Here is a 25,039-nt window from a genome sequence, read left to right on the forward strand (position 1 = left end):
GTGTGAATGAGCCCTTATACTTACCTTCCCATCGTTTCCCTAGCATCAGTGCTGGAAGCTGCCGTTCAATGCATTAAGCAGTGTGTTAAGTAGTTCTAATTTTATAATGGGTGGACTGCTTAGCAGCGCTGCTCAAAACAGTGGTGGCTTTCCCCTAATGCGATGGGGAAATAATGGAGGAAGTAAGTATTAGGGCGCCCACCCACTGGCGATTTTTTTCCCTGCGAAATTCGCAGCATTTTTTTCTCTGCAGGGGTCTATGGGTCTTGTAATGTTAAAATCGCGATCGCGCAAAATCGCAATTTACCGCGAAATTGCGATTTTGCGCGATCGCGATTTTAACATTACAAGTCCCATAGACCCCTGCAGAGAAAAAAATGCTGCGAATTTCGCAGGGAAAAAAATCGCCAGTGGGTGGGCGCCCTAATACATTCCAGGACACTATAGGCCACCTATCTTTAGCCCATAAGCTTAGCTCATAGGTGATAGAGTCTCTAAGTGATCTATTGCCATTTTTATATCGATATATAGTGTTCTTTCATGCACTGAAGCCTAAATCCTTTCCTTCATTGTACCTACATGTCAGCCTTCATTACTACACTTTCATATACTGTATGCTTCCTTAAGACCAAATAAGCCCCTTGTGTATCATTTATACACAGCTTCTTCCTGTTAGGGGGATTGTAGCATAATGTATCATCTATATTAACAGGTAGGGGAATAATAGGAAATGAACGATCCATATTTATGGTGATTAATAGTCCATTGTCAATAAAGAGACGGCTTGTTCTTCTTCCCAGCAAAACAAGACATCCACGTACAGATCAGCATGGCGACTGCCGCTCCACCACCAGTACAGTAGTAAGCCCAGCCGATCTTACAGGTTCCTAACACAAGATAAGAGAGAAATGTTACTTTCTGCGGAGAATAGTCAGAAATGGTTAAAAAGACACAAATCCATTAGTTCAAACATTTGTTACCCTGTTTCCCTGAAAATAAGACATACCCTGAAAATAAGACATAGCATGATTTTCCAGAATTTTTGAGGATGCAAAATGATTTTTCAGGCTTTTTGAGGATGCTTGAAATATAAGCCCTACTCCAAAATTAAGCCCTGCTAACAGTTAATTTAAAAAAGCTATTTAAATAGTGTCCAGGCAGCTATACATGTAAAAAAGTGAAACCTTATTTGAACAAAAATTAATATAAGACACTGTCTTATTTTCAGGGAAACACGGAAATTTACCCCTGCCTACCCCCAATCCATAGAATAGGCATAAAGGCGAGGGTCCTACATCTAGGGCACTCAAGATAACATGATTTCCTGTTCACAGATTTCAATGGAAAGGTGGCCGCTCTACTTTATTCAACCCCTTAAGAACCCCATGGTTTTTTTTTCCCATTTTCCTCCCCACTTTTAAAAAATCATAACTCTTTTATTATCGACATAGCTGTTTGAGGCCTTTTTTTGCGGGATGAGTTGTATTTTTCAAAAGGTACTGCCGTGTTTCCTAGATAATAAGCCATAACCCGATAATAAGCCCTCCCCTGAAAATAAGCCATAGCTGCACTACATGAAAAAGAAAAGCAATACTCACCTAGTAGACGGCGTTCGGGTCCCTCACTCGTCTCTGTCGCTGCTAGCTTCCGTCTAGTCCTGAACGCAGACAGCAAGCAATTGCTCTGATTGGTTCATCGAGTGCCAGCTCAACTTATCTGAGCCAGCACTCGATTAACCAATCACAGCCTTTCAATGGTGTAATTTAATGAATGGCTGAGATTGGTTCATCAAGCGTCGGCTCTGATTGGCTGATACGGCGCTTGATGAACCAATTAGAGCAATCGCTTGCTGGAGGCAATGAATTCATGAATGGGTGAGTGAGAGCTGCCTCTGATTGGTGAGGGCTGTGACCAATCAGAGGCAGCCCATTCAGCAGGCGGGGATTTTAAATCCCCGCCTGCTAAATACTACACAGACATGTGACCGATCCCATTGGGATGCATTTGGTCTATAGATCTGCAGATCGCAAGCGCGTCTGCAGATCAGACCAAAAAACGGTCGTGTGACCGAGGCCTCAGGGAGCAGGAAATCGAATTCCCTAGCCAAACAGATCCGTCTTATGACAGAACCGAATAGCGCTGAACAGACCCCATTGACTATAATGCGGTCTGTTTGGATTCCACTCAGCTATCCAGCATTTTACCAGGCGATAAAGCGCTTGGTCTGAAAGAAGCCTTAAGGCCCATTTACACGTAACGATTATCGCTCGAAATTTATTCAAACAACCGAAAATGAGCAACAATTGTTACATGTAAACGCGGCCATCGTGCACTTTTTGCTTGAACGATGATTTTAAGGTGAACTTAAAATTCATTGTTCAGCTAGTGAGAGATAAAATATCTCTCAACAGACCACACGTTGTTATCTCCACGGGACCCAGCAGATAACATTGTAATCTACTGGTAGCAGCGAAGAGAACATTGCAGCTGTGTGCACAGCTGAGCGTGTGATTAATTACACACCCGACTCCGCAAACAGCTCCTGGAGGCCCTTTTACGTGCAAATGAAGATGATAAAGTGTTAATGGCCATTAACAGTTTATGCAAATAGATCACAAAATCTTTCAGTCATTTGAAAGATTATCCTTGCGTGTAAATGGGCCTTTAGTCTACTGACACTTTTCTGTCCATTAACACTGATTCATTGAAGCAGCTATAAAGCACGGACACAATACAACACTGCCTACACAGAAAATACAATACTAAATACCTATAATGTAAAATTAACACATTATTTCTCTTCTGCATACTTTAACTACTAAAAGCAAAATTAAATATACTTTTTTAATCACAGGCATAAAAGCGGATTATGGAAAAATATTCTCATTGCTGCATATCACTTGCGGTTTATGCCTTTTTAATGGCCGGCTAAAGAAATAAGCAGATGGGTAAGAAATCCTGAATACTAAAGGTCCAGCATTTGCCTGGAAGTATATTAGTGTGAGTCAGACCTGTGATGTTGGGTGTTTAGCACATTTCTTAGCTACCATGGAGGACATGGCAGATACCATTACTACTGCAGTGCCTAGCAGCTTGATTAAGACCTCATAACAAACCATTTAACCACGTTGTAAATTAATGAATATCTGAAGCTGCGACTTACAGGTAACCTAGGGAAACGGGTAAGATCAGGAGCAGTTTAAGTGTGGAATTACATTAGTACATCCTCCCTGAGGGGCCCATTTACAAGGTCCAGGGTGTTCCAGGCTCCTCAGTAATTATGCAGATGCAGTTTAATGTGTCGGGGGATGCAAATAATGTACCTTCCTGGTAACAGCGCAATTAATTTTTAATGTTTTGCAATTGTCTTCTGCTTCACTTGCGATTCTGCATTGATGCCTGCATATATTATAGCATTCAAAACACTTCTTCCTCATGTAAGAACTGTTTGGATACATAGTATTCCCTGAGAACAGGACTTTTAATCATCCTTATACACCTGTGTAGAAGTGGAGCAGCAGAAGACTTGTTACAATCCCTTTTGTCTTTTGAAGCTGTAAGTAATCACTGTTTTGCAATTAAAGGGTTTATCTCGCCACAACAGATTCTTTATATGCTCTCTTAGGGCACACGGACATCATAGAGGAGGTCGTGTCATACTCATGGCATCCTCTATTATCCACATTATAGTCACAAATGACGGCATCCCTCGCACTTCTGGACTTGGCCCATCCACGTAATACCAACTTTTCCCTACTGCACCCCAACAATATCAGCTGTTTCAACGTCTGCACTAGAGATGAGCGAGTATACTCGCTAAGGCACATTACTCGAGTGAGTAGTGCCTTAGCCGAGTATCTCCCCGCTCGTCTCTAAAGATTCGGGGCCGTCGCGGGTGACAGGTGAGTTGCAGCGGGGAGTGGGGGGGGGGAGAGATCTCCCCTCCGTTCCTCACCGCTCTGCCCCGCCGCTCCCCGCCCCTCGCCGGCCCCAGAATCTTTAGAGACGAGCGGGGAGATACTCGGCTAAGGCACTACTCGCTCGAGTAATGTGCCTTAGCGAGTATACTCGCTCATCTCTAGTCTGCACCCAAGAAGAGCACCGGATCGCTGGGTTGGCTTGGTGAGTAAGTATATATTAGTGAGGACAAGGATGAAATTAATTGAAGAAATGTTATAATGTGAGAAACAGATGTGAACTAGTGATGATTTATATGTGGGTAACAGGGCCGGCTGGGCTATGATACCAAAGTACAAGAGCATCTTCTGTTGAGTTCAGGCTCTAACACAGCATTGGGTCCATAAGGTCCAGCAGAACTATGGAGACAATGACCTGCTACTCAGTCTATCTGTTATAGGTTGAGGCCTCTTTTACACGGGCGACAGTGATATCACCGCAAACAAAATCGCAGCGATATAGCATCAGAGTTTTGGGCGTTTTCACGCAGCAATTTCACGATTTTGTGTCGAGGTACTTCATAGCGCTCTTTTGCCTGAATTTTTGGGAGGGCTTGAAATATATGCCCGACCCCTAAAAATAAACCTTAGCTGCATAAAAAAAAAGAAAAAAACAAATACATCACCTAACAGCCGCTGTCAGGTCCGGCGCACTTCTTCTCTGCAGCTCCGGCACTTGTTTGAAGTCTTCTGTCAGCGCTTCCTGATTTGGAGGTTCAAAATCTCTGCCTCCAGGAAGCGCTGGCTGCGATTGGATCCTGAGCGTCGCAGCTCAGTCAATCAGAGCCAGAGCTCAATGAACCAATCACAGCCATGATCCGATTCAGGAAGCGCTGACAGAAGACTTCGAACGAGTGCCGGAGCTTCAGAGAAGTGCGCCGGCCATATAGGCGTACAACCCACACTAAGCAATGAAAAAGCCCAGAATGGCATGCCAGTGTGGCACACATTTATTTATGCAGGGCGATCTACTGCTTAGTCAGTGTGGGTTGTACGCCTGTATGTGTGGTGCACCTATCTATGCTGACCATCTTGGTATTGGTTCATATTGTGCCGACCAGGTTTGTTAGCAGTCACCCCTCCCCCACCCTGGGTTGAGTTGAGTTGCTGCTCAATCAGTCTGCACATGAACATTTTTGCTCCTCTATCTTGCAATCTGGCTTGCTGCCGCTACCAGGTTAAACGGCAATCGAGCCTTTACTGTAGTATATATCCTGTATCTAACTTCTTTTTCTGTGAGTTATGTCTTTAAGCATTTTTTCTCACCTCTGTGATTTCAGAAGACAGAAGACGACTGCCGGGGACAGAGAGAGAAGAGCCGGACATCTCGTCTAGGTGAGTTAATTTTTTTTTTTTTACAGCTAGGGATGATTTTCAGGGAAGGCCTCATATTTCAAGCTCTTCTCTGAAAATCATCACTGCGGGGTCCCCTGCAACCCACTGCTTTCAATGGGGTGGCAGCAGCGCTGGCCCCATTGAAAGCAATTGGATAGCATCCCAGACCTCTGCCACAGCTATGACAGCTGTGGCAGGGGATTCCTTCATCCCCACGGTCACCGCATTGGTTTTGATTATCGCCTAACGCCAATGTGAAGCCAGCCTTATGGGATTATACCAGAATCTTAAATTATCTCCTATCCACAGGATAGGGAATAACTTGCTGATGGGTGGAGGTCTTACTACTGAAATCCCTGCTGATCTCAAGAATGGGGGTCCCATGTCCCCATCACCCTCACTTAATTAATGCACCCCACCCCCCACACACTAAGGAGGAGATTGAATGAAGTGCGGGTTGCACAAGCACACCAGCGCTCCATTCACCTTCAATGGGACTGTGGAGATACCTGAGCAGCACCCACTTGTGTGCTTGCATCATCCCCATAGTAATAAATGGAGAGCTGACCACTCATGTGTGCCCTGTGCTCCTTTTAGAGTGACGTCACTGCCGGGAAAGAAATGCAGTAACAGGCGAGTGGAGCACAGATGAGTCACATTTTCAAGATTGCGGGGGTCTTTATGCTCCTGAATTATTTTTTTTTTACTATAGAAGGGACCTGTGATGTTTTCTATCCTATGATAACACAAGTGACTGGTCGCTGCTTTCATATGGGTAGAATTATTTCACCAGGGCACAGCGGAATCTGCTGCTGCAGAAGTCTTCACCAAAATCATCATGGGTAAAAGTATTTTTGTATCAAACTACTTCTGACAGTGCCCGTTATTTATCTCATGGTTATCCTTGTATAGCTGAGGCATGTTAAAGGGATTTTCCCACTTTTAGCTGTCTTCAGACAGCTCCATACATTGCACAGTGGCCAAGGTTGGTACTGCAGGCTGAGTCCCTTCAATAGGATTCAGCCTGCACTACCAACCTGGGCCACTGTACAATTTAAGGAGCTGTCTGAAAACAGCAAGAAGTGGGAGAACCCCTTTAACACCATTTAACCGATTTCATAGCTGGAGTGACATATGTTATAAACTTGTAATTCTGTACAATCTATGTTAAAATTGGAGTTATTGCTATAAACTCTATTATATTCATTTTTTTCCAATATACACATAGATGGTTCATGAAACTTCTCCTTCAATGACATAGGTCACAATTAACAGCAGGGCAGTTGTACTTCATGGACTTGTGTCTGATTCCAACTTGGTAACTATGTAACCTCTCAGTAAATTATCATCATGTAGCAAATGATTAACAATGTTTCAGACCAACTAGATTGTACATCCAGCATTGTGCCCATGGAAAGTCTGCTGTATTGATTTCCATCCCTCCTGGCCATAATGAGTTTTCCGCAGATGCACAGCTAGTGCCTTTCATACACTCTACCGGGCCACGATTCGCCAATGTTACCTAATTGGAACTGACTGGACGCATTGCCACACGCCTGCTGGATTTCAGGGCTGTTCCACCCCAGTGGATATAGGGCACATCCGGAGCTAATGAGGAGTCCTGCAGAGATTCACACGGAGACAAAAAGGACATGTTTGTTTACTCAGCATGAGCCGCGCAGCAATCTGCACTATTCGTTACAAGCAATTACACGGTTCCATTTATGCAGAATATTCTTGTCGGTTGTCTTGTATGTTCGCTGCGCCAGAAAATATAATCAGAAGAGATGAACACAACAATATATACATATTAAATGGGAATTGCTGCATTCCATGGCAGGTTGGGGCTTGCTGTGAACTTGGCACCTGTTTATGCATGAATTGCTTTTCCATAAGTAAATGGATAATGTGGGTTAGTAAGCAAGGGCCGGATACAGTGGAGGGAACCGGATACCAATCTATGAGGGTTGTACTTGCTCTTTCATAATGTGACAGCGATGATTATGAAACCAATGATTTTCAATGGTTTCATATTCATTTGCGATGTTTCAGCAGAGCTTCGCATCGCAGAGAAGAAATCTGCAATATCGCTCAGTGTTTTCAATGAGGCCAGTGGTAGCAGCGCTAGCCCCATTGAAAACATAGGGAGTATACCGCGGACTTCTGCCACAAAAGTCCCGCTGGGACTGGGGGGATGAAGGAATCCTCTGTCCAGCATGCTATCCATTTGCTTTCAATGGGGTCGGCGCTGCTGCTGGCCCCATTGAAAGCAGTGGTTTTGTGGAAACCCCTGCAGCATGATTTTCGGGGAAGGGCTTGAAATATAAACCCTTCCCTAAAAAAAACATCCCTAGCTGGTTGAAAAAACAAAAAAAATCTTTACTCACCTCTCCGCCGCCCAGTCGCATCCTCCGGCCTGCTACCCTGCACTGCTATCCAGCACTTTCAGCAGCCAGGGATTTAAAAATCCCTGCTTTCTGAAGGGCTGTGCTGATTGGTTGAGCGCTCAGCCAATTACAGGCATGACTTAGCTATTCATCAATGATAGCCAACCGGAGGACACGTCTGAGCGGCGGAGAAGTGAATAAACATTTTTTTTGTTTTTTAACCAGCTAGGGATGATTTTCAGGGAAAGGCTTATTTTTAAGCCCTTCCCTGAAAATCATGCTGCGGGGGTTGCCACAAACCACTGCTTTCAATGGGGCTGGCAGCAGCAGCGACCACCCATTGAAAGCAATGGGATAACATCCTGGACTTCTGCACAGCTGTGACAGCTGTGGCAAAGGATTCCTTCATCCCTGCGGCAGAAGTCCGCGATATTCTCCCTATGCTTTCAATGGGGCTAGCGCTGCTGCCGCTGGCCCCATTGAAAACACTGGCGATATTGCAGCGTTTTTCTTGTGCTGCAAGGCAAGTGTTTTCACTTGCTGTCGCAGCGCAAGAAATAAAAACGCCAGTGCGTGTGAGCCCTAAGTGTTACTTATTTTGTTCTTGTCAATGCCACACTGTGTTGGACTAGATCCTCCTAATGCAATGATCAGTGTATTTCAATGGGTTTTGGCACAAGTAAATTTGCTACTATTGTTAGAGCACCTCCACAGTGGCGAGAAAATTGCGCGATTTTTGCACGATGCGAGAGTGACTAAAAATGCAGAATTATGAAACCAATGATTTTCAATGGTTTCCTTCACATTTGCGATGTTTACACTCATGCGATGTTGCAAGAGAAAAAAAACGCGGCCTGTTCTTTCTTTCTGCGATGTGCAATTTTTTTTTGATCTCCCATGTTTCCCTATGGAGCCTCTTTTTTATCGCATCGCAAAACACAAACTTGCGATTTTTGTGTGCCATGCATTTTTAACATTAGAAAGTCCTATTGACTTTTGCGCTAAAAAAATCCGGGCAAAATAGCGCGAAAAAATCATGGGAAAAAATATGAGATTTTGCAGCGATTTTCTCAAAATCGCGATCTCCAGTGTGAAGCAGCCCTTAGTGTATTATAATCACTTTAATTTGGCATCTGTGGAGACTGACGGTTTTCCAATTATTCTGGATTATTTTACAGTTAAAGGGGCCGACCAAGTGATTGGCTGCAGCAGCCTGTGAAGATCCTCGCTGCAGAGTTCTCTCTACATCACAGGTTTCCCCCAGGTACCGCACCCAGGGTCTAAAGAGTTAACACTCCAGAGGTGAAGTGTTGTAGAAGTTTGGGCTCATTCACATTAGCGCTAGGGGTTTCCATTTCCTGCATGACGCAGAAAAACAGCAACACCTGGCTGCAGAATCGGCATCTGACGGAACCGAATGGCGCCAAATGAACCCTGTTGACTATAATAGGGTCCTTCGGGTTCCATCCGGCATTTTACCAGATCTGATGGGATGAAATAGTGCTGTATGCTATTCTATTTTGTACTGGTTTTTAGGAAAATCAGCCAACAGAACCTCCAATGTGGAACGAGTCCTCAGCGAGCAGTTAGAACGCTCCACTTGGATTTTCTAGTTACCAGCAATAAAAAAATGAATATACTTCAACACAAAAGATCCAAAACACATTGGCTTCCTTCCTTTTGGGGTTTATCAAGCAGTGAAGCACCCCATAAATGACACGGCCTGGGGGCCACATTGTCACCCCGCTGCCTCCCAGAATACAAACAGTAGGATACCTTTTGGCTGTATTCTCTTCCCCAATCCTGAACTTCCACCAGATGGTGAAATCCCAGTAAAAGTACGTGAAACCCGGAGATGTTCTTTTAAAAGCCAGAACAAGCAATCCAAGATGCCCTGCTTACTTCTCCTCTTTTGAAATTTGACAATACACCTACACAAGGACAAAGGATAATCCAAGTACAGAGCCGGTAAGTTCATGCCAAGATGTTCGAGGGATAGAATTGCTCCCAGACCTGTTTCTTATGTGACCCAGTTTAGCTGCTGCTTGTTGAATTTGTAATGTATTTTGCATTGTCTTACATTCAGTCTCATTATCTCAGACATAGATTAGTCATAAGGCTGCGCAACACTGCGCCGTGCCGGAGCACTGGACGTAGCAGCTTCATGCCGGAGCACTGGGCATAGCAGCGACGTGCCGGAGCACTGGATGTAGCAGCGCCGTCCTGGAGCACTGGACGTTGCAGCGACGTAGCGAAGCATTGGACGTAGCAGCACCGTAGCGATGCACTGGACGTAGCAGCGGCGTGGCGGAGCACTGGATGTAGCAGCGGCGTGGCGGAGCACTGGACGTAGCAGCGATGTAGAGGAGCACTGGACGTAGCAGCGGAATGGCGAAGCACTGGACGTAGCAGCGATGGGGCGGAGCACTGGACGTAGCAGCGACATAGCGGAGCACTGGATGTAGCAGCAGCGTGGCGGAGCACTGGACGTAGCAGCGACGTGGCGGAGCAATGGACGTAGCAGCAGCGTGGCGGAGCACTGGACGTAGCAGCAACGTGGCGGAGCACTGGACGTAGCAGCGGCGTGGCGGAGCACTGGACGTAGCAGCGATGTGGAGGAGCACTGGACGTAGCAGTGACGTGGCGGAGCACTGGACGTAGCAGCGGAATGGCGAAGCACTGGACGTAGCAGCGACGGGGCGGAGCACTGGACGTAGCAGCGACGTAGCGGAGCACTGGACATAGCAGCGAGGTGGTGGAGCACTGGACGTAGCAGCGACATGGCGGAGCACTGGACGTAGCAGCAATGTGGCGGAGCACTGGACGTAGCAGCGGCGTGGCGGAGCACTGGACGTAGCAGCAGCGTGACGGAGCACTGGACGTAGCAGCGCAGTGGCGGAGCACTGAACTTAGCAGCGCAGTGGCGGAGCACTGAACGTAGCAGCGCAGTGGCAGAGCACTGAACGTAGCAGCAGCGTGGCGTAGCGCTGAACGTAGCAGCGGCGTGGCGGAGCACTGGACGTAGCAGCGGTATGGCGGAGCACTAGACGTAGCAGCGGCGTGGCGGAGCACTGGACGTAGCAGCAACGTGGCGGAGCACTGGACGTAGCAGCGCCATGCCAGAGCTCTGGACGTAGCAGCGCCATGCCGGAGCACTAGACGTAGCATTGCCATGCCAGAGCATTGGACATAGCAGCACCGTAGCATAGCACTGGACGTAGCGGCGCCGTGGCGTAGCACTGGACATAGCAGCGACATTGAAGAGCACTAGACGTAGCGGCGAAATTGCAAAGTACTGTATGTAGCAGCACCATGATGAAGCACTGGATATAGCAGCACCATGAGGGAGTACTGCGCGTAGCAGCGCCATGGCCAAGCACTGGATGTAGTAGCGACATGGTGGAGTACTGTATGTAGTAGCAACAGGGCGAAGCACTGGACAGAGCAACGACTTGTCGGAGAACTAGACGTAGCAGCAATATGGTGAAGCACTGGACGTAGCAGCGACATAGCGAAGCACAATCCACATCCTTCGCTTTCCAAACCATCAAGTTAGGCCAACTTCACACGGACACATGCACAATTGTGGATGCCTGAGCATGACATTTTTTCACTATGAACAAGGATTTTTGCATCTGTTTAGGCGTTTTTAAGCCATCTGCACATGGACGTATTTGCACGCACAATACATAGTAAATAGAACCCATTGATTTCATTGGGTTCGTTCTCATGCACATATTTTGTGTCCACATTTCAGATGCGCAAAAAAAAGATAGAACATGCTCTATTTTCTTGCATACTTGCACACCAAAGGTCCCCATAGAAGTCAATGGAGATGCGCAAATGTGCGTACAATATGCAAGGAGATGCGTGAAGCACTGCGTTATTCCGCTGGAAAAAGAACTAACACATCTGGAACTGATTGGCAATTTCAATCGGTGCGTTTGCTTGCCGCACGCAAATGAACATCCCTGCGGGCAGAAAAAGTACAGAAAATACAACGATGAGCTCGCAAAAAAAGCTTTATTCATAGCGGAAAAACATTGCACTAAGGATGACTACCCACTAGCGTTTTTTCCCCTGCGAATTCGCTGCGTTTTTTTTTTCCAGATGCCTATGGGACTACCTAATGTTAAAAACGCTACCTGCATCATTGCCCATCATGCTCTGGAGGCCTCCTTTGTGTATTGTAGCCACTTCCATGCAGTGCAGCCTCCTGCCTGATACTTATCAGGCACCATCGTGATGGTGAGATTTTTTTGGTTTCACTTTCACATCAATCCCATGATGCATCAGCAAAGCATTAGCTGAGGCTATACAATTTCTGTGTGCTAGCGGAATTATCATTCCCTTCTATATTCCCCTAAATAAGCTAGAGACCATAAGTATACAGTCAGGAGAATGAGTTGTGCTCTCCTCTATTATAACTGTGTGACACGAGCTGTGTGATCATCACCAGTAACTGTAGTGTCTGTGTTCCCCTCTAGGCATTTTCAGTGGTAGGATTCATATAACAGATTCACATAGACTGTGAAACTGACTAAAAAATGAATGCATAGACCCAAGTAAATGTGAATGGGTTGGAATTGAGATCACACGAACATCTGAGGAGAAGGAGGCCAGGAGTTTCAGATAGAAATAAATAACTAACCAAGGTAACACTAGCTCACATGTATGTACTGTAGGGATAGCTACATGACGAATGAAAAAAAAAGTGGCCCCCAAGTGGCCCTTTAAGAATGTTTACAGAGCATACTGCTTGGGTATTAGTGTATCTTGACGCCACCAGGCACTGCTGGTGGAGTCAAGATTGACAGGGGGGGGGGGGTGACACCCCCTGAACGTGATTGGCTGCACGGCTGCTTGTCCTGTAGGTCACTAAGGGATTGGCAGCAGCGGAGTGCAGAGCAGGGGGAGCCAACGTAATGGAGCCCCGAGCCGGCGGCAGACAACACAAAGGTGTTAGGATGGCTAGCGGGATGCAGCACAGACCGTCCGGCCACCCGCCTGGATCGGCGGTGAAGCGCATCCTGCGGCCGCAGAAATTCTGACCGGAGAGTGCGGAAGCTGACGTTACAGGAGCCTCAGGTGGCGGTCCACATGGAGGTGACAGGCGGATGCCGGGACACAGCGGACAGACGCATGCGTGCCCTGCTGCTGCGGAAAGAATAGGGAGCGGTGAGCGGGGGTGCAACAGGCATCAGGGAGCACAAAGGCGGCAAACACGGCACGGACCTGACAGACGGAATCCCTGTGGCTTCTGTGTGTGTATTGATTAGTGCCTGGGCTGCAGCCTCAGCCCGAGGGTTAATTTCCTTCAGAGCCTTACATTATTAGATGTAAATGCAGGCCAAAAATGGCAACATTAACATCTAATAATGTACGCCTGCGAAGACAAGTAACCCTCAGGCTAATCTGCAGTAGCAGCCCAGGCACTAATCAATGCACATTGTGCAGTTAGGACTTTCCTGTCTTGAGCCAATCGGAAGCTAGGGGTGTGAGAGGGGTGTTCTCCCTGTCACACCCCTAGCTTCCGGTGGCATCAAGATACACTAATACCTACTGCTTGAAGAGATCATTTTAATTTCCCTACAACAGGGGCACAAAAGCTTGATGGTTACAAACAAGCAGAGTGGCACAATACGCTTGATGGCTGCTGGTTACACTAGCTGCTGCAAAAGACTTGAATGTTGTAGAAGTTAACTCTTTACACACTGTTTGAACAGTCCTCTACTAGGGTCAGGGAACCATACAATATTCTACCGGTCCTCTGAGGGTCAGGTATCACCCGAAGCAGCTGTCATCTTACACTCATCTTACAGAACCTCTATCAGTTTCCAGGGAGCTACCCTTTTACAGCTTGCCCTGCCTAGGTGTTTCTATCAGGGGTGGACCAGCCACTTCATATAGATTTGCCCAGTCCCTGTGACTGCTAGCCCACTGCCTTTAATGGAATAGGCTCCCAACCATCTTCAGTCATAAATGTGAAAGTCATCCAACTTTGTACACCAAGACTGTGTTCCTAGACCACCCAGTGGCCACACAGTCTCAGTCCAAGTCCTTTGCAGCACAATGGGGCACAACCATCTCTTAGCACACAACTGTTTCGTTAATACTTCAGAAAACCCACTACACAACTTTCGCACAAGGACACTGCCACTTGTTCTAGCTTCAGCCCACTATCACAGTCTACAGCAGACAGGCTCATCATACCTACTGTTCTCACATGCCAGTGACAGGTTCTCTGGGCACCTCATGTGGTCTTGCCACACACACTCCATGCTCAGTTTTATTATTTGAGTCTGCTCCCTGGGTCCTACAGTCTACTGACTGAACACTACCGACTCCTCAGCCATACAGGTGTCTACTTCCTGCCACCGGCTCATTTCCTCCTGGTCTCTGCTACAACAGAGCCTAGTGGTAATAGCTAATATTACAGTACAAACTCATAGATTGGATTACGTGCAAACAGTAACGAGAGAAAACAGTGGATGCAGTCACCTAGGGTCCTTTTAGATGGGATGATTGTTGGGTGCTTAAGCACCAGACAGTCGTCCCAATGATTCTCGCTCCTGTGCTTTCACACATGTATGACAGGAAGGGAAATATAAAAACAAACAAACGCTGAAAACAGCCATATACTTACTGACACAGGAGGGCAAACATGTGCGCCAACCTCAGCATGCAAGCAGCCATACTGCCAAATGAGAGAGCCAGTTATGCCTGTGGAGGACACCGATGAGAGTAGCCACTCACACAACCTCCTATATAGACTGCTTGGTGTATACTCCTATACAGAGTAGATACAAAGTGCCAGACCTTCTGATACATGTGGTGCACCATGCAGAATAGCAACATATTAATGACGTCATAATAGTTCGTCGGGCAGCCCTGCACCGCAAAAAGTGGACCACATTGTTACTGTCACCCTAGGCTCCCCCGGCATTTAAAAGCCACACTGCATGTGAATAATACATAATAAATTTTATATTTCCCTTTCTGTGATACATTTATATTAGTGTAGGGACTCACATGATGCGAGGAGCCTTGACAATTGGCCAAAATCCAACTAATACCTCACATCGATTATGTATTATTCACATGCAGTGTGGCTTTTAAACGCCAGGGAAACCCATGGTGGCAGTACCAATGTGGTTCACTTTTTGAGGTGCAGAGCAGCCCGCCGAACTATTATCGTGTCATTAATAGGTTGCTATTCTGCATGGTGCACTACATGTATCAGAAGGTCTGGCACTTTGTATGTACTCTGTGCAGGAGTATACACCAAGCAGCTACCCCTCACTATATTAGGAGGTTTTGTGAGTGGCTGTCTCATCGGTGTCCCTCACAGGTGTAACAGGCTCCCTTATTTGGTAGTTTGGCACCCTGCATGCTGAGGCGGTGCATATGTTTGCCCTCCTGTGTCAGTAAATATATGGCCATTTTCAGTGTGTGCTTTGACACAGGAGCAATAACAATCAGTGAATGGAGGTGGAGTGGGACGGAGTTTGCTTTCGCCGCCCCCCCCCCCCCTCCCTCCCTCCCTCCTCCCTTCTCCCTCCTCCATTTACAGTAAACAGGCAGTCGCCCATAGATGTAACTCGTACGACTGTCTGTTTACACGGGCTGATCATTTATTTTTATGGCCTACCTAAACAAAATGACGAACAATAAGTGAAAAGATTATCGTTCGCCGTTCAGTCGCTGGCAGTGTTTACACTGAACAATTATAGCTCAGTTTCACACAATCCAGCAGGAACAATAATTGTTCTATGTAAAGGGACCCTTTGACTAACAGTCATATTGTTAAGGTTGTGGTAAGGAAGGGTATCGTTCCTCCTTAAGGAGAGCACCCAAAAGGTGAGTAAGGAGATTTGTAAGGCCTCTGGGAAATATGCAAATCGACAGATGGAACAATACCTCTGCAGCGCCACCTATTGGAAGACAGCATTCCTGCAAGTCAATGTCAGACTTTTTAGACAAGGCTTGTTACTGTCTAGAAATTGTATGCCACACCAGTAAGGCATGTTTTTATATGCAGTATGTCCAAAATACTTAGATCAATGATGCATAAAATGTCAGTTTGCCTCAATTTTGGGGGGATTTTATTGTTAATTCTGTTCTATTACACATTTTTGTACCTGGATGTATTATATTCCCTCATATCCTTTTCGGCTACATTAACCCTTTCCAATCCACTGTCTGACCTCCGAAGACATTATGATTTAAGGCTGTGCAGCTCCGATGTTGGAAGACGTCCGTCGGGGCTCTCTTACTGTATATCGCCTGCCTCTCTGCCGTTGGAGCCTATCCAACATGTCACCTCATGCAGTACTGGCTTTATCCAGCATATAGCGCTGTTGTATAACGGCAGAAAAAGAGTAAGCCCCCTAGGAAAACCAGGATACAAATTGGATTGGAAAGGGTTAATATAATTATACCTAGCTCTATACCCATAATATATAACCTGAATATATACAAATATTAGTCTTGGCATTTAGCTATATCAATTAAAAGAGAATTCCACCATTTCTACACTTTTCTTACCTCCAATGAACTGTATAGCTCCTTGGAATCTACCAGTCATTCTGGAGATGAGGTCACCGATACAACAGCCAAGAACCGCAGCTAGAGACACTAGAAGGAGTAAAGCACAACCAATGCCAATAACAAGAGTACAAATCTGCCAGGATAGACTAGGGATGGCACTAAAGCTGGCATATCTTCCACATTCTTCAACCATCACCAAGTTCTTCTCGTCTGCCTGAGCTGGGTAAGTACAGCGGCGGAAGGTGCTGAATGAAACTGGTTTCCCCATTTGGGAGCCATACAGCCAGTAAGGCATGAAGAAACTGGTGCAGCTGGCAGCAGCTGATAGAAATGACAGAAGAGCCCAGAGGGCACCGACTACTGTCAGACTGCTTGCCATCATTCTCAGCCGGATTTTTCTGTTTTTTTGTTCTTGTTAGTTTAAATTTCAGATTCCTAGAACAAGGGTTGGCATTGTCAGAGAACTTGATCTGCAATCATTTGTCTTTGCTTGTTCCTAGTGTTACACAACAATCTGCTGCCCTGATCTCTTCCTCTTTTTTTGTTTCTTCGCCTTAATATCAGGTCTTAAAGAATTTGCACGTAGCAGAGGACTCATCCTGAGGCATGACAGTCTGCACCCTGTGATGGTTGGCACAGTCTCCGAGACCCTGGTAGTATATCTTCTGCCTATAGACGCCTATATTGTAAAAGACTCTTCCTGTTGAGGGAAATATAAAGACAAAGGGTTAAACTATTGCTCAGTCCCACAATGGAGCATTAGCTACATTTGCAGTGTCTATCGGATCGTATATACTGTATGCATTAATCTAAATACTCCAAGCGGAGTCTCCATCTATTGTTTACTGCAGGGAAATGCCTTATTTCTAGAGATGAGCGAGCATTGCCCTTAGCGAGTACCTGCCCGTTTGGAAGAAAAGGTTCGGGTGCCGGCGCGGGGCAGTGGTGAGTTGCGGGAGTGAGCAGGGGGGAGCGGGGGAGAGAGAGGGAGAGAGAGATCTCCCCTCCGTTCCTCCCCGCTCTCCCCCGCTGCTCCCCGCCCCCCGCCGGCAGCCGAACCTTTTCTTCCGAGTGGGCAAGTACTCGCTAAGGACAATGCTCGCTCAAGCAATTGTCCTTAGCGAGTATGCTCGCTCATCTCTACTTATTTCCTATGGCAGTGATTAAAGGGGTTCTCAAGGAAGTACTATGGATGTCCTTAGGATTGGTTATCAGTAGTTGATCAGACGGGGTCTGCCGCTTGGGAGGAGTTTAATTCCCTATATCAACTAAGGAGGTATGGGAACTGGCTGAAAGTGTATCACCACACCTGGGTAGGGCCTCATCTAATTAGGTGTGGTAATAAAGAATATCAGCACACACCCCTTACCTACAACTGTGTCTTTATCCTCAGTAACAATTAAGTGTCACCATGAGGATGTATTCATACGGGAGAGAGAGTCGCATTGCGTTGCACAGACAACATAGTAACATAGTATGTTAGCATGAATGAAGACAATGTCCATCTAGTTCAGCCTGTTTGAACCCCCCCCCCCCCCCCTTCCTTCCTTGTTGATCCAGAGGAAGGCAAAAAAAAGATCCAATTTAGCCTAGTTGGAGGAAAAACTTCCTTCCCCACTCCATATGGCAGCCAGAGTAATCCCTGGATCAACATATGCATCCATGTGGTGAGCGATGTGCAAGAGACTGCACATCTGCATGTTCTATTCTCATGCGAGACTTGCAACGCACAAGAAACCTACTGCACATGGGTGAGGGGCAAACAGCTGCCTGTGAATGGATTCTGGCTTGATTTCCTATTCCCAATCATTGTTTTACAGACTTGTCAAAAAGTTGTACATTGATTTGAAGGAATGCTGCCATCTTCCTTATCTGCACCCCTTTTGTAATTCAAGTTCTTTGCTGTGTGCTGCAATTTAAGCAGTTTTAGGCTCGATTCAGACGAACGTATATTGGCTGGGTTTTCACGCCCAGCCGATATACGTCATCCTCATCTGCAGGGGGGGGGATGGAAGAGCCAGGAGCAGGAACTGAGCTCCTGCCCCCTCTCTGCCTCCTCTCCGCCCCTCTGCACGTAGTCCCGCCCCGTCCCACCTCCTTTCATTGCAAATAGTGCAGATGGGCGGAGAGGGGTTGGAGAGGAGGCAGAGAGAGGGGCGGGAGCTCAGTTCCTGCTCCTGGCTCTTCCATCCTCCCCTCCCCTGCAGATAAGGACACCATATATCGGCTCGGCATGAAAACTGAGCTGATATACGGTCGTCTGAATCCAGCCTTAAGGTGCTTTTATGTGACTGGAATTAGCGCACTTTATGCTCCACAAGATCTGCAGCCTCCGTGCGGATTTTGATGTGGAATTGAATTCTGCCATCAATTCTGGATCAAAATCAGCAGGTAGTCCTGAGGAGTTTATAGCGAACTTTTGCAGCAGATTAAGCTGCGTTTTAGGACAAAAACATGTGGGCGCATGCGCTAATACTCTCGGCGCTACGGAGGATATTAGTGCGTGAACCGGGGATTTTTTTTTTTTACTATTCAAACTCCGCACTAGTGCGCATGAGTTTGAAAAAAAAAAAGCAGCAAGATAGGTCCTGCCCAATCTTTCTATAAAGTAGTATTAATGTGCGAAAAGCCCAATAGTGAAAACGAAACTATTGAAATCAGGGGTTTGGTTTCAACCCGTTATGCAGCCATGATTTTCACCGTCAGATAACAGGGAAATAATTCTGCTCCTGTGAAAGAGCCCTTATGTTGAAAATGATCAGCGTTCAGCTAATCATCCATCATTTATGCAGCATAACACCCTGGACGATGAGCTGATCGTTGTTGCCCAGTGTAAATAGCAGCTGTTCAGTACTAAACAGCCGCTATGTTAGGTGAATGGAGAGGGGCGGGGGAGAGCGAGGAAAGAAATCTCCTCCAGCCCCCGGCTGTGAGCCAGCAGCATGAGAGTGAGTATTTGCGGGGACGAGTGTCAGGCATCGTTTGCCCGACATTCGTCCCGTCTAAAAGGGCCTTTAGACTGATTAGCTTTTTAAATCAGGTTGGGATGATTTCCCGACCTTTGTGAACAAGCGGTGCCTGCACTCAGTATTTGCGCAGGCACGAGCTCAGAATACACTTGATCACTGTACAAAAAAATTGCGCAGGAGCGAGCATCTTACGTAACACGCTCATCTGTCGAAGCCCTCAGGGTGCATTTATGCATGTGAGTGTGGTATTGCATTGATATGGCACTTGTAAACCCGTTATTTTTCCAACGATTGCGATACGTTTTGTGAGAAAAACGCATGACATCGCTGTACTTGCGATTTTCACATGATGTTCCAATAATAAAAAATTGCCCAGAAATTGCATGCGAAACTCACCTGCGTAAATACACCCTCATGCTAGTTTCACACGAGCGTTTAATCGCGGCTATATTGCCGCGATAAACTGCCAGCCGAAAATCGCCACCCTCCGTTCAGATGGGTGAATTTCCAACGTGTAAAATCGGCCGCCCAGAAAAGATAACGCATACGGTGAGCATTTCGGCTGTCGGCTTTTACGCGCAACTGGAAGAGATAGGACTTGTCCAATCTTTTGCGTAAATCACTGGCCTTCCCATAGACTCCTATAGGAGTCTATGAGAGCTGTCAGAAAAGGCAAGGGGGAGGGAGTTTAGCGCACTAGCTCTGCTAAGCTTCCGCCCCTGCCCTTTGCCAGCAGCCAGCAAGGGGCAGACAGTGGGAGGGAGTTTAGTAGAGCTGAACTCTCTTCCCTCCCGGCCGACGGTTTTCCAGCTATGCAGGTGGCCAAAAGTTGCAGCGCCCGTGTGAAAGAGCTGTTACCTTTACACATATAAATAGATTCTTGCTTGGGGTCACCATATTATACAATTATGTAATTGCTATTAAAATCTCTCCCTTCTGAAATTGCTCGCAGCTCTGTATGTTTATGATCAGACTGCACCTTCTGGGAGCCATTATGATAAATACATTTAATAGGGGTTTCTTACTGTAGTTATACATCCTGTCAGTAATGTGGCTCCACATTAGATTCACTTAAATCCTCCGTAGAGATGAGTGAGTATACTCGCTAAGGCACATTACTCGAGCGAGTAGTACCTTAGCCGAGTATCTGCCCGCTTGTCTCTAAAGATTCGGGGGCCGGCGGCGGGGGAGAGCGGGGAGGAACGGAGGGAAGATCTCTCTCTCCCTCTCTCCCCCCCGCTCCCCGCCGCAACTCACCTGGTACCCGCGCCGGCCCCCGAATCTTTAGAGACCAGCGGAGATATACTCGGCTAAGGCACTACTCGCTCGAGTAATGTGCCTTAGCGAGTATACTCGCTCATCTCTAACCCTCCGCCCTCACACCTCAAAGTGGCCAAAGAAGCAAATAATCTCTTTATTCTTTCACAATAAAATTGAAACCTCAATATATTTGTAAACATCAAATTAGTAATGCATGTAAAGCCGGGCGCCGGTGACCGCTCCGCTGCGCTCCCATTTTTAGGGCATGAAGCGCCGCTAATAAAACAACAATTATCATACCAGAGGAATTATTTTTTTCTTAAACCGAGAACACGGCTGAGAATTCTAATGATTTTAGACTATTAAAATAAGATTTAGTTCATTGAGCAAACATTAAGGAAACATTTAAGCCACTTGTAAAACTCATCCAAATCCATTAGTTCCTTTCTGTTTTAACCCAATGCTCCCCATGGGTTTCCTCGCTGCACATAAATGCAGCATAGACCATGATAACTGCATCCACGGTGTCCTCAATAAGAACATATTATGCAGAAGCCTCCAAATTCAAAATGACATTTTTTAGAACAGGTCATAAATATATATATATATCTCACATGGCTGATGTTGCAGACTGCACACAGCAAAGAGTTACTTTTATATCTTTGCTACAATATGCTAATCGAAACTAATGAATTAATGAATGTTCTTACCCCTCGGATGAAAGCTTCTCTGACATCCTGTGCACTTCAGGTTCTTCTGGTGAGTTTTCCCGGAGCCGTCAGTTCGCCTTACACTGAGAGGTGGAGTTTCTGATGATAAAATCCAATAACCTATAAATATGATTTAAGCCGGAGCATCTGACAGTACTGAATATTCACCCCGGGGAATCAGCCTTCCTCACTGCAGATAATAAACACAGGATGAACAATTTGCTGCAATAACAATCTTGTAAATATAAAGTTCTGCACCATTCTTGTTTATTGCAAGAAGACTTTTCACATGGGATAGAATATTCTGTAACGGCGTTGCGGGATATGCCGTCTGTGAATTCCGCACCAAAATCCGTATGGCTAACTGCAAATTTTTGATGCAGAATTGCTGGGAGGATTCTACTCTTTTCAATTCTGCATGTTATGAGTATGGATTTTGGGACAGAAGGGCATATTCCGTTACGATGTTGCCGAATATTCCGTCTTGTGTGATCGGTCCCTTAGACAGAGCCTGGTAGAGATAAGGGAAGAGAATAGAGATGAGTGAGTATACTCGCTAAGGCACATTACTCGAGCGAGTAGTGCCTTAGCCGAGTATCTCCCCGCTCGTCTCTAAAGATTCGGGGGCCAGCGGGGAGCGGCGGGGAAGAGCGGGGAGGAGCGACGGAGGGGAGATCTCTCTCTCCCTCTCTCCCCCCCGCTCCCTGCCGCAACTCACCTGTCACCCGCGCTGGCCCCCGAATCTTTAGAGACGAGCGGGGAGATACTCGGCTAAGGCACTACTCGCTCGAGTAATGTGCCTTAGCGAGTATACTCGCTCATCTCTAGAAGAGAAAGTTGTTGTGGAAATGATAGCGGGTGAAGTTATGCCAAGTCATTTGCAGCACAACAAATTTACTCTACATATTAAGGCCACCTTCACACATCGGGGAATCGCTGCCGGCGTTCCACAACTGAATACCCGCAGGAAAAGTGCAGTGACCAAATCTGTGGAATAGCTGTGGAATTCAACTTTTGAGCCGCCTTCATACAGGCAGTATATGCTGTGGAATTTCCACCAAGGGAAATCGCTGAAGTTCCACAGCCTTTACGGGTGGGATTTAAAAAATCTCCTTCACATAGGCCCCCTGCACACAGGCGAAAATTCCAAGCTGGGATTTCCCACAGTATTTCCGCCCGTGGAAGCTGCCCTAGGATTGCGTTAGAAATCACGCGCAGAAAACAAATTGCGGCATGCTCTACTTCTGTGTGGGGCCCGCTGGCTCCGGTCTACACATGCGCCGGCAGCTGACAGATCAGAGAGCCGGAGTCGCGGGAGCAGGTGAGTGCCGCGCTGGTCTCTGTAGGGGCTCGGGTCAGGTCCTGCTTCGAGAATTCTTGCAGCCAGATCCGACCCGGCCGTCTGCAGGCGGCCATAGTGTGCAAATTTTCTGCAACAGCATTTGAAAAACGATGTGGATTTTAAATCCACAGCAAGCCTATGTTGGCTGTGGAATAAGGAAGGAAGCCTTGAAATACAAGTGTTGAGTTCCATGGCTGTTCCGCAAGTGAAGACGCAGCCAAATCCACAGCATTTAGGTGCTGATTGGCCACTTCGCTTTTTCTGCGGAAAGGATGCAAGTATTTCGTTGTGGAATGCCCACAGCGATTTCACGATGAGTGAAGGTGGCTTTGTATTTCAAGTGTTGAATTCCACAGCATATGGGCTTATTCACATGGGCATATATTGGCCGAGTTTCCTCTTCTCCTCTCCACCCCTTGCCAGATGTTTGCAATGCTCTGCCCCCTCCCATTGCTGGCTGCAGACAAAGGGTGGGGAGGGGAGAGGAGGTGAACCGGCGAGGGGGAGGGAACGGGGAATGTCTCCCCAGGCCTCTCAGCATTGCGGCCTCGGTGTATATGCGCCGGGCCCTTTGCCGTACAGGCGTTTTTATGGTGTAGGCAGGTGCACGTAAAACGCCTATGGCCATGTAAGTATGCCCTAAGTCTGTAGCATTAAGGCTGCTTTCCCAGGGAATCCGCGGTCCATCTACAATTCATTTGCGGATGGGCCGCAGATCAGAAGGCTTCCAATGACTTCAATGGAAGCCGTCCATGCAGAAACTGCACTGAAATGGACCATGCTGCAATTTGTATTCCGGACCAAAACAAATCCGCATGCTTTAATTCAGCTGCGGACGCCCATGTTTCTCTATGGGCAGCTTGAACTGCGGATCGTCCATATGGGTGCCTCCGCAACTCAAGTCCGCCCATGGACATTGGGCCTTAAACTGCAGCACACGGAGTTGAATTACAAAGGACTAGAATGAAGCAATTGGTTCCATGTAAGAGAATTCTCCATTCGGATGGTTACTGCTGTAGCGTTGTGTGATGAAATGCATTACAGTGTATAAAACAGATAGCATATTGGCGCCAAGCTGTCTACACAGGGAACTTAGCACGCCAACTGGTTGGGTTGTGCTGCTGAAGCTGTAGGTCGCCATTTGAACAGCCACTGAACGAATAATCGTCTGATCAGCGTTCATTACGCAGATGCAGTCATACATATTTTAGTTCACATCGTCCATCACAGTTGTTCACACTGGCCTTATACGTTCAATGGCTTAAGATCCTTCTAGGAACATTCATTCTTTAATGAAAGAGCGTTCGTGTATGAAAGATCTTCCTTTGAATGTAGACCCTTATGTGCGACTCCAAGACAAAAATTTCAGACTTGGTTGATTTCTTTCCAGATGTTGATATTTTGTCATCAGTCGGTTAAAATTATAGTTTGTTTTTAAATTTCATGCAACGAACAATTCTTTTGGTGGAAATCGTCCATTTTGATCAACTTTAGTCTAATATGTATTAAACCTTTATAGTCACAATGGATAATGGTTCTATAAGAAGCGTTTTTTCACCGGCAGGTGAGTAATGTAACTTATTACATAGTCTTTAACATCTACAAGTCCCAAGGGGGACCTTCTTGATATAGGTGTGATGTTGTAGGTGGTTTTCTAGCTCTGGGTCTCCTGTACAACAGCTATGTGCATTCACCTGGGGCATCGTCCCTCATGTAGTACTATGGATGTTAGGACTTTACATACAGATTGCAGTGTGTGCTCCTGCTGACATGGTGGCACTTGCTGTGTCTTCTTCCTACTGGACCCTCTCACCTTTAAGCAGGGAGGGAGTCTCTCTCTCATCCCACACGCTCTCGTCAGCCCATACAGTGTATATCGTTGCAGGTCTAGTCTGCGGCCCAATCATTGCTACAGCTGATACATTTTCAGCTGTCGTCATCCATAAGGGAGACTCCCTCCCTTCCGCACTGTCTCTGGGACGTTCTGGTGTCTGCAGGAATCTTATGGTCACCAGAACTGTGGTGACTGAAGCTAGGACTCCTGGGCCTTGTCTATCGGGCAGTCTTTGGGTCACTTCTATGGTGAGCTGCATAATTTCCCTAGCCAGAGACTCTGTTCTCCCCTGCTGCAGCAGAGCATTTCAGAGGTTCTCCTGCTTTGCCAAGGGCAGGGTGCTTGACAAACGCCCGCAGCAGGAGAAGCAAAATCAGAGAAAACAAGGATTACTGGTGCTCTAAGTGGCCTCTAATTTGTAAATATAATGGGGATAAATATAACTCACTCGGTGACCCTACAGGGCCACAATAAAATTGGAGGATAACCCGTAGTCCACCAATCTTCCAGGAAAGTTTTGTGCCAATCTGCTATTCCAGTGGTATCCCTCAGACGGGCGAGCACTGCCCTTCACACAGATCCCCAGATGGTCTCAATGATATAGATAAAAGAAGGAACAGAAAAAACATTGTCTCCATACCCAGCGCTTTTTATGTGGCCTCCTCCTACTGTTCAGTTAGAGAGGATGAAGGGTAA

At 46.6% G+C, this 25,039-nt stretch overlaps 1 protein-coding gene across 2 annotated transcripts; it reads right to left on the reverse strand.

Moving 5' to 3' along the window:
- Positions 1-430: 430 nt before the first annotated feature.
- LHFPL1 (LHFPL tetraspan subfamily member 1) lies at positions 431-21,297 on the reverse strand. 2 transcript variants are annotated; one of them, XM_066581734.1, is made up of 4 exons: positions 21,168-21,297; positions 16,226-16,928; positions 6,814-6,912; positions 431-887 (listed from the first exon to the last, which is right to left on the reverse strand). In XM_066581734.1, the coding sequence occupies exons 2-4, from the start codon at positions 16,608-16,610 to the stop codon at positions 769-771; spliced, it is 603 nt and encodes a 200-aa protein (XP_066437831.1). In that variant the 5' UTR covers positions 16,611-16,928; positions 21,168-21,297; the 3' UTR covers positions 431-768. The 2 variants fall into 2 exon arrangements, with proteins under 2 accessions (XP_066437831.1, XP_066437832.1); XM_066581735.1 differs by lacking the exon at positions 6,814-6,912.
- Between the last annotated feature and the right edge of the window lie 3,742 nt (positions 21,298-25,039).

The sequence above is a fragment of the Eleutherodactylus coqui genome, chromosome 10, assembly GCF_035609145.1.
Source record: "Eleutherodactylus coqui strain aEleCoq1 chromosome 10, aEleCoq1.hap1, whole genome shotgun sequence".
In the NCBI taxonomy this organism is placed as follows: Eukaryota; Metazoa; Chordata; class Amphibia; order Anura; family Eleutherodactylidae; genus Eleutherodactylus; species Eleutherodactylus coqui.

Coding starts and splice junctions, on each gene's coding strand:
- LHFPL1 (XM_066581734.1), bottom strand. CDS start 16,610: ATGATGGCAAGCAGTCTGACAGTAGTCGGTGCCCTCTGGGCTCTTCTG. Junction 6,913..16,225: donor AGCTATACAGTTCATTGGAG/GTAAGAAAAGTG, acceptor GAATCTCTGCAG/GACTCCTCATTAGCTCCGGA. Junction 888..6,813: donor GTCCAGTCAGTTCCAATTAG/GTAACATTGGCG, acceptor ATCTTGTGTTAG/GAACCTGTAAGATCGGCTGG.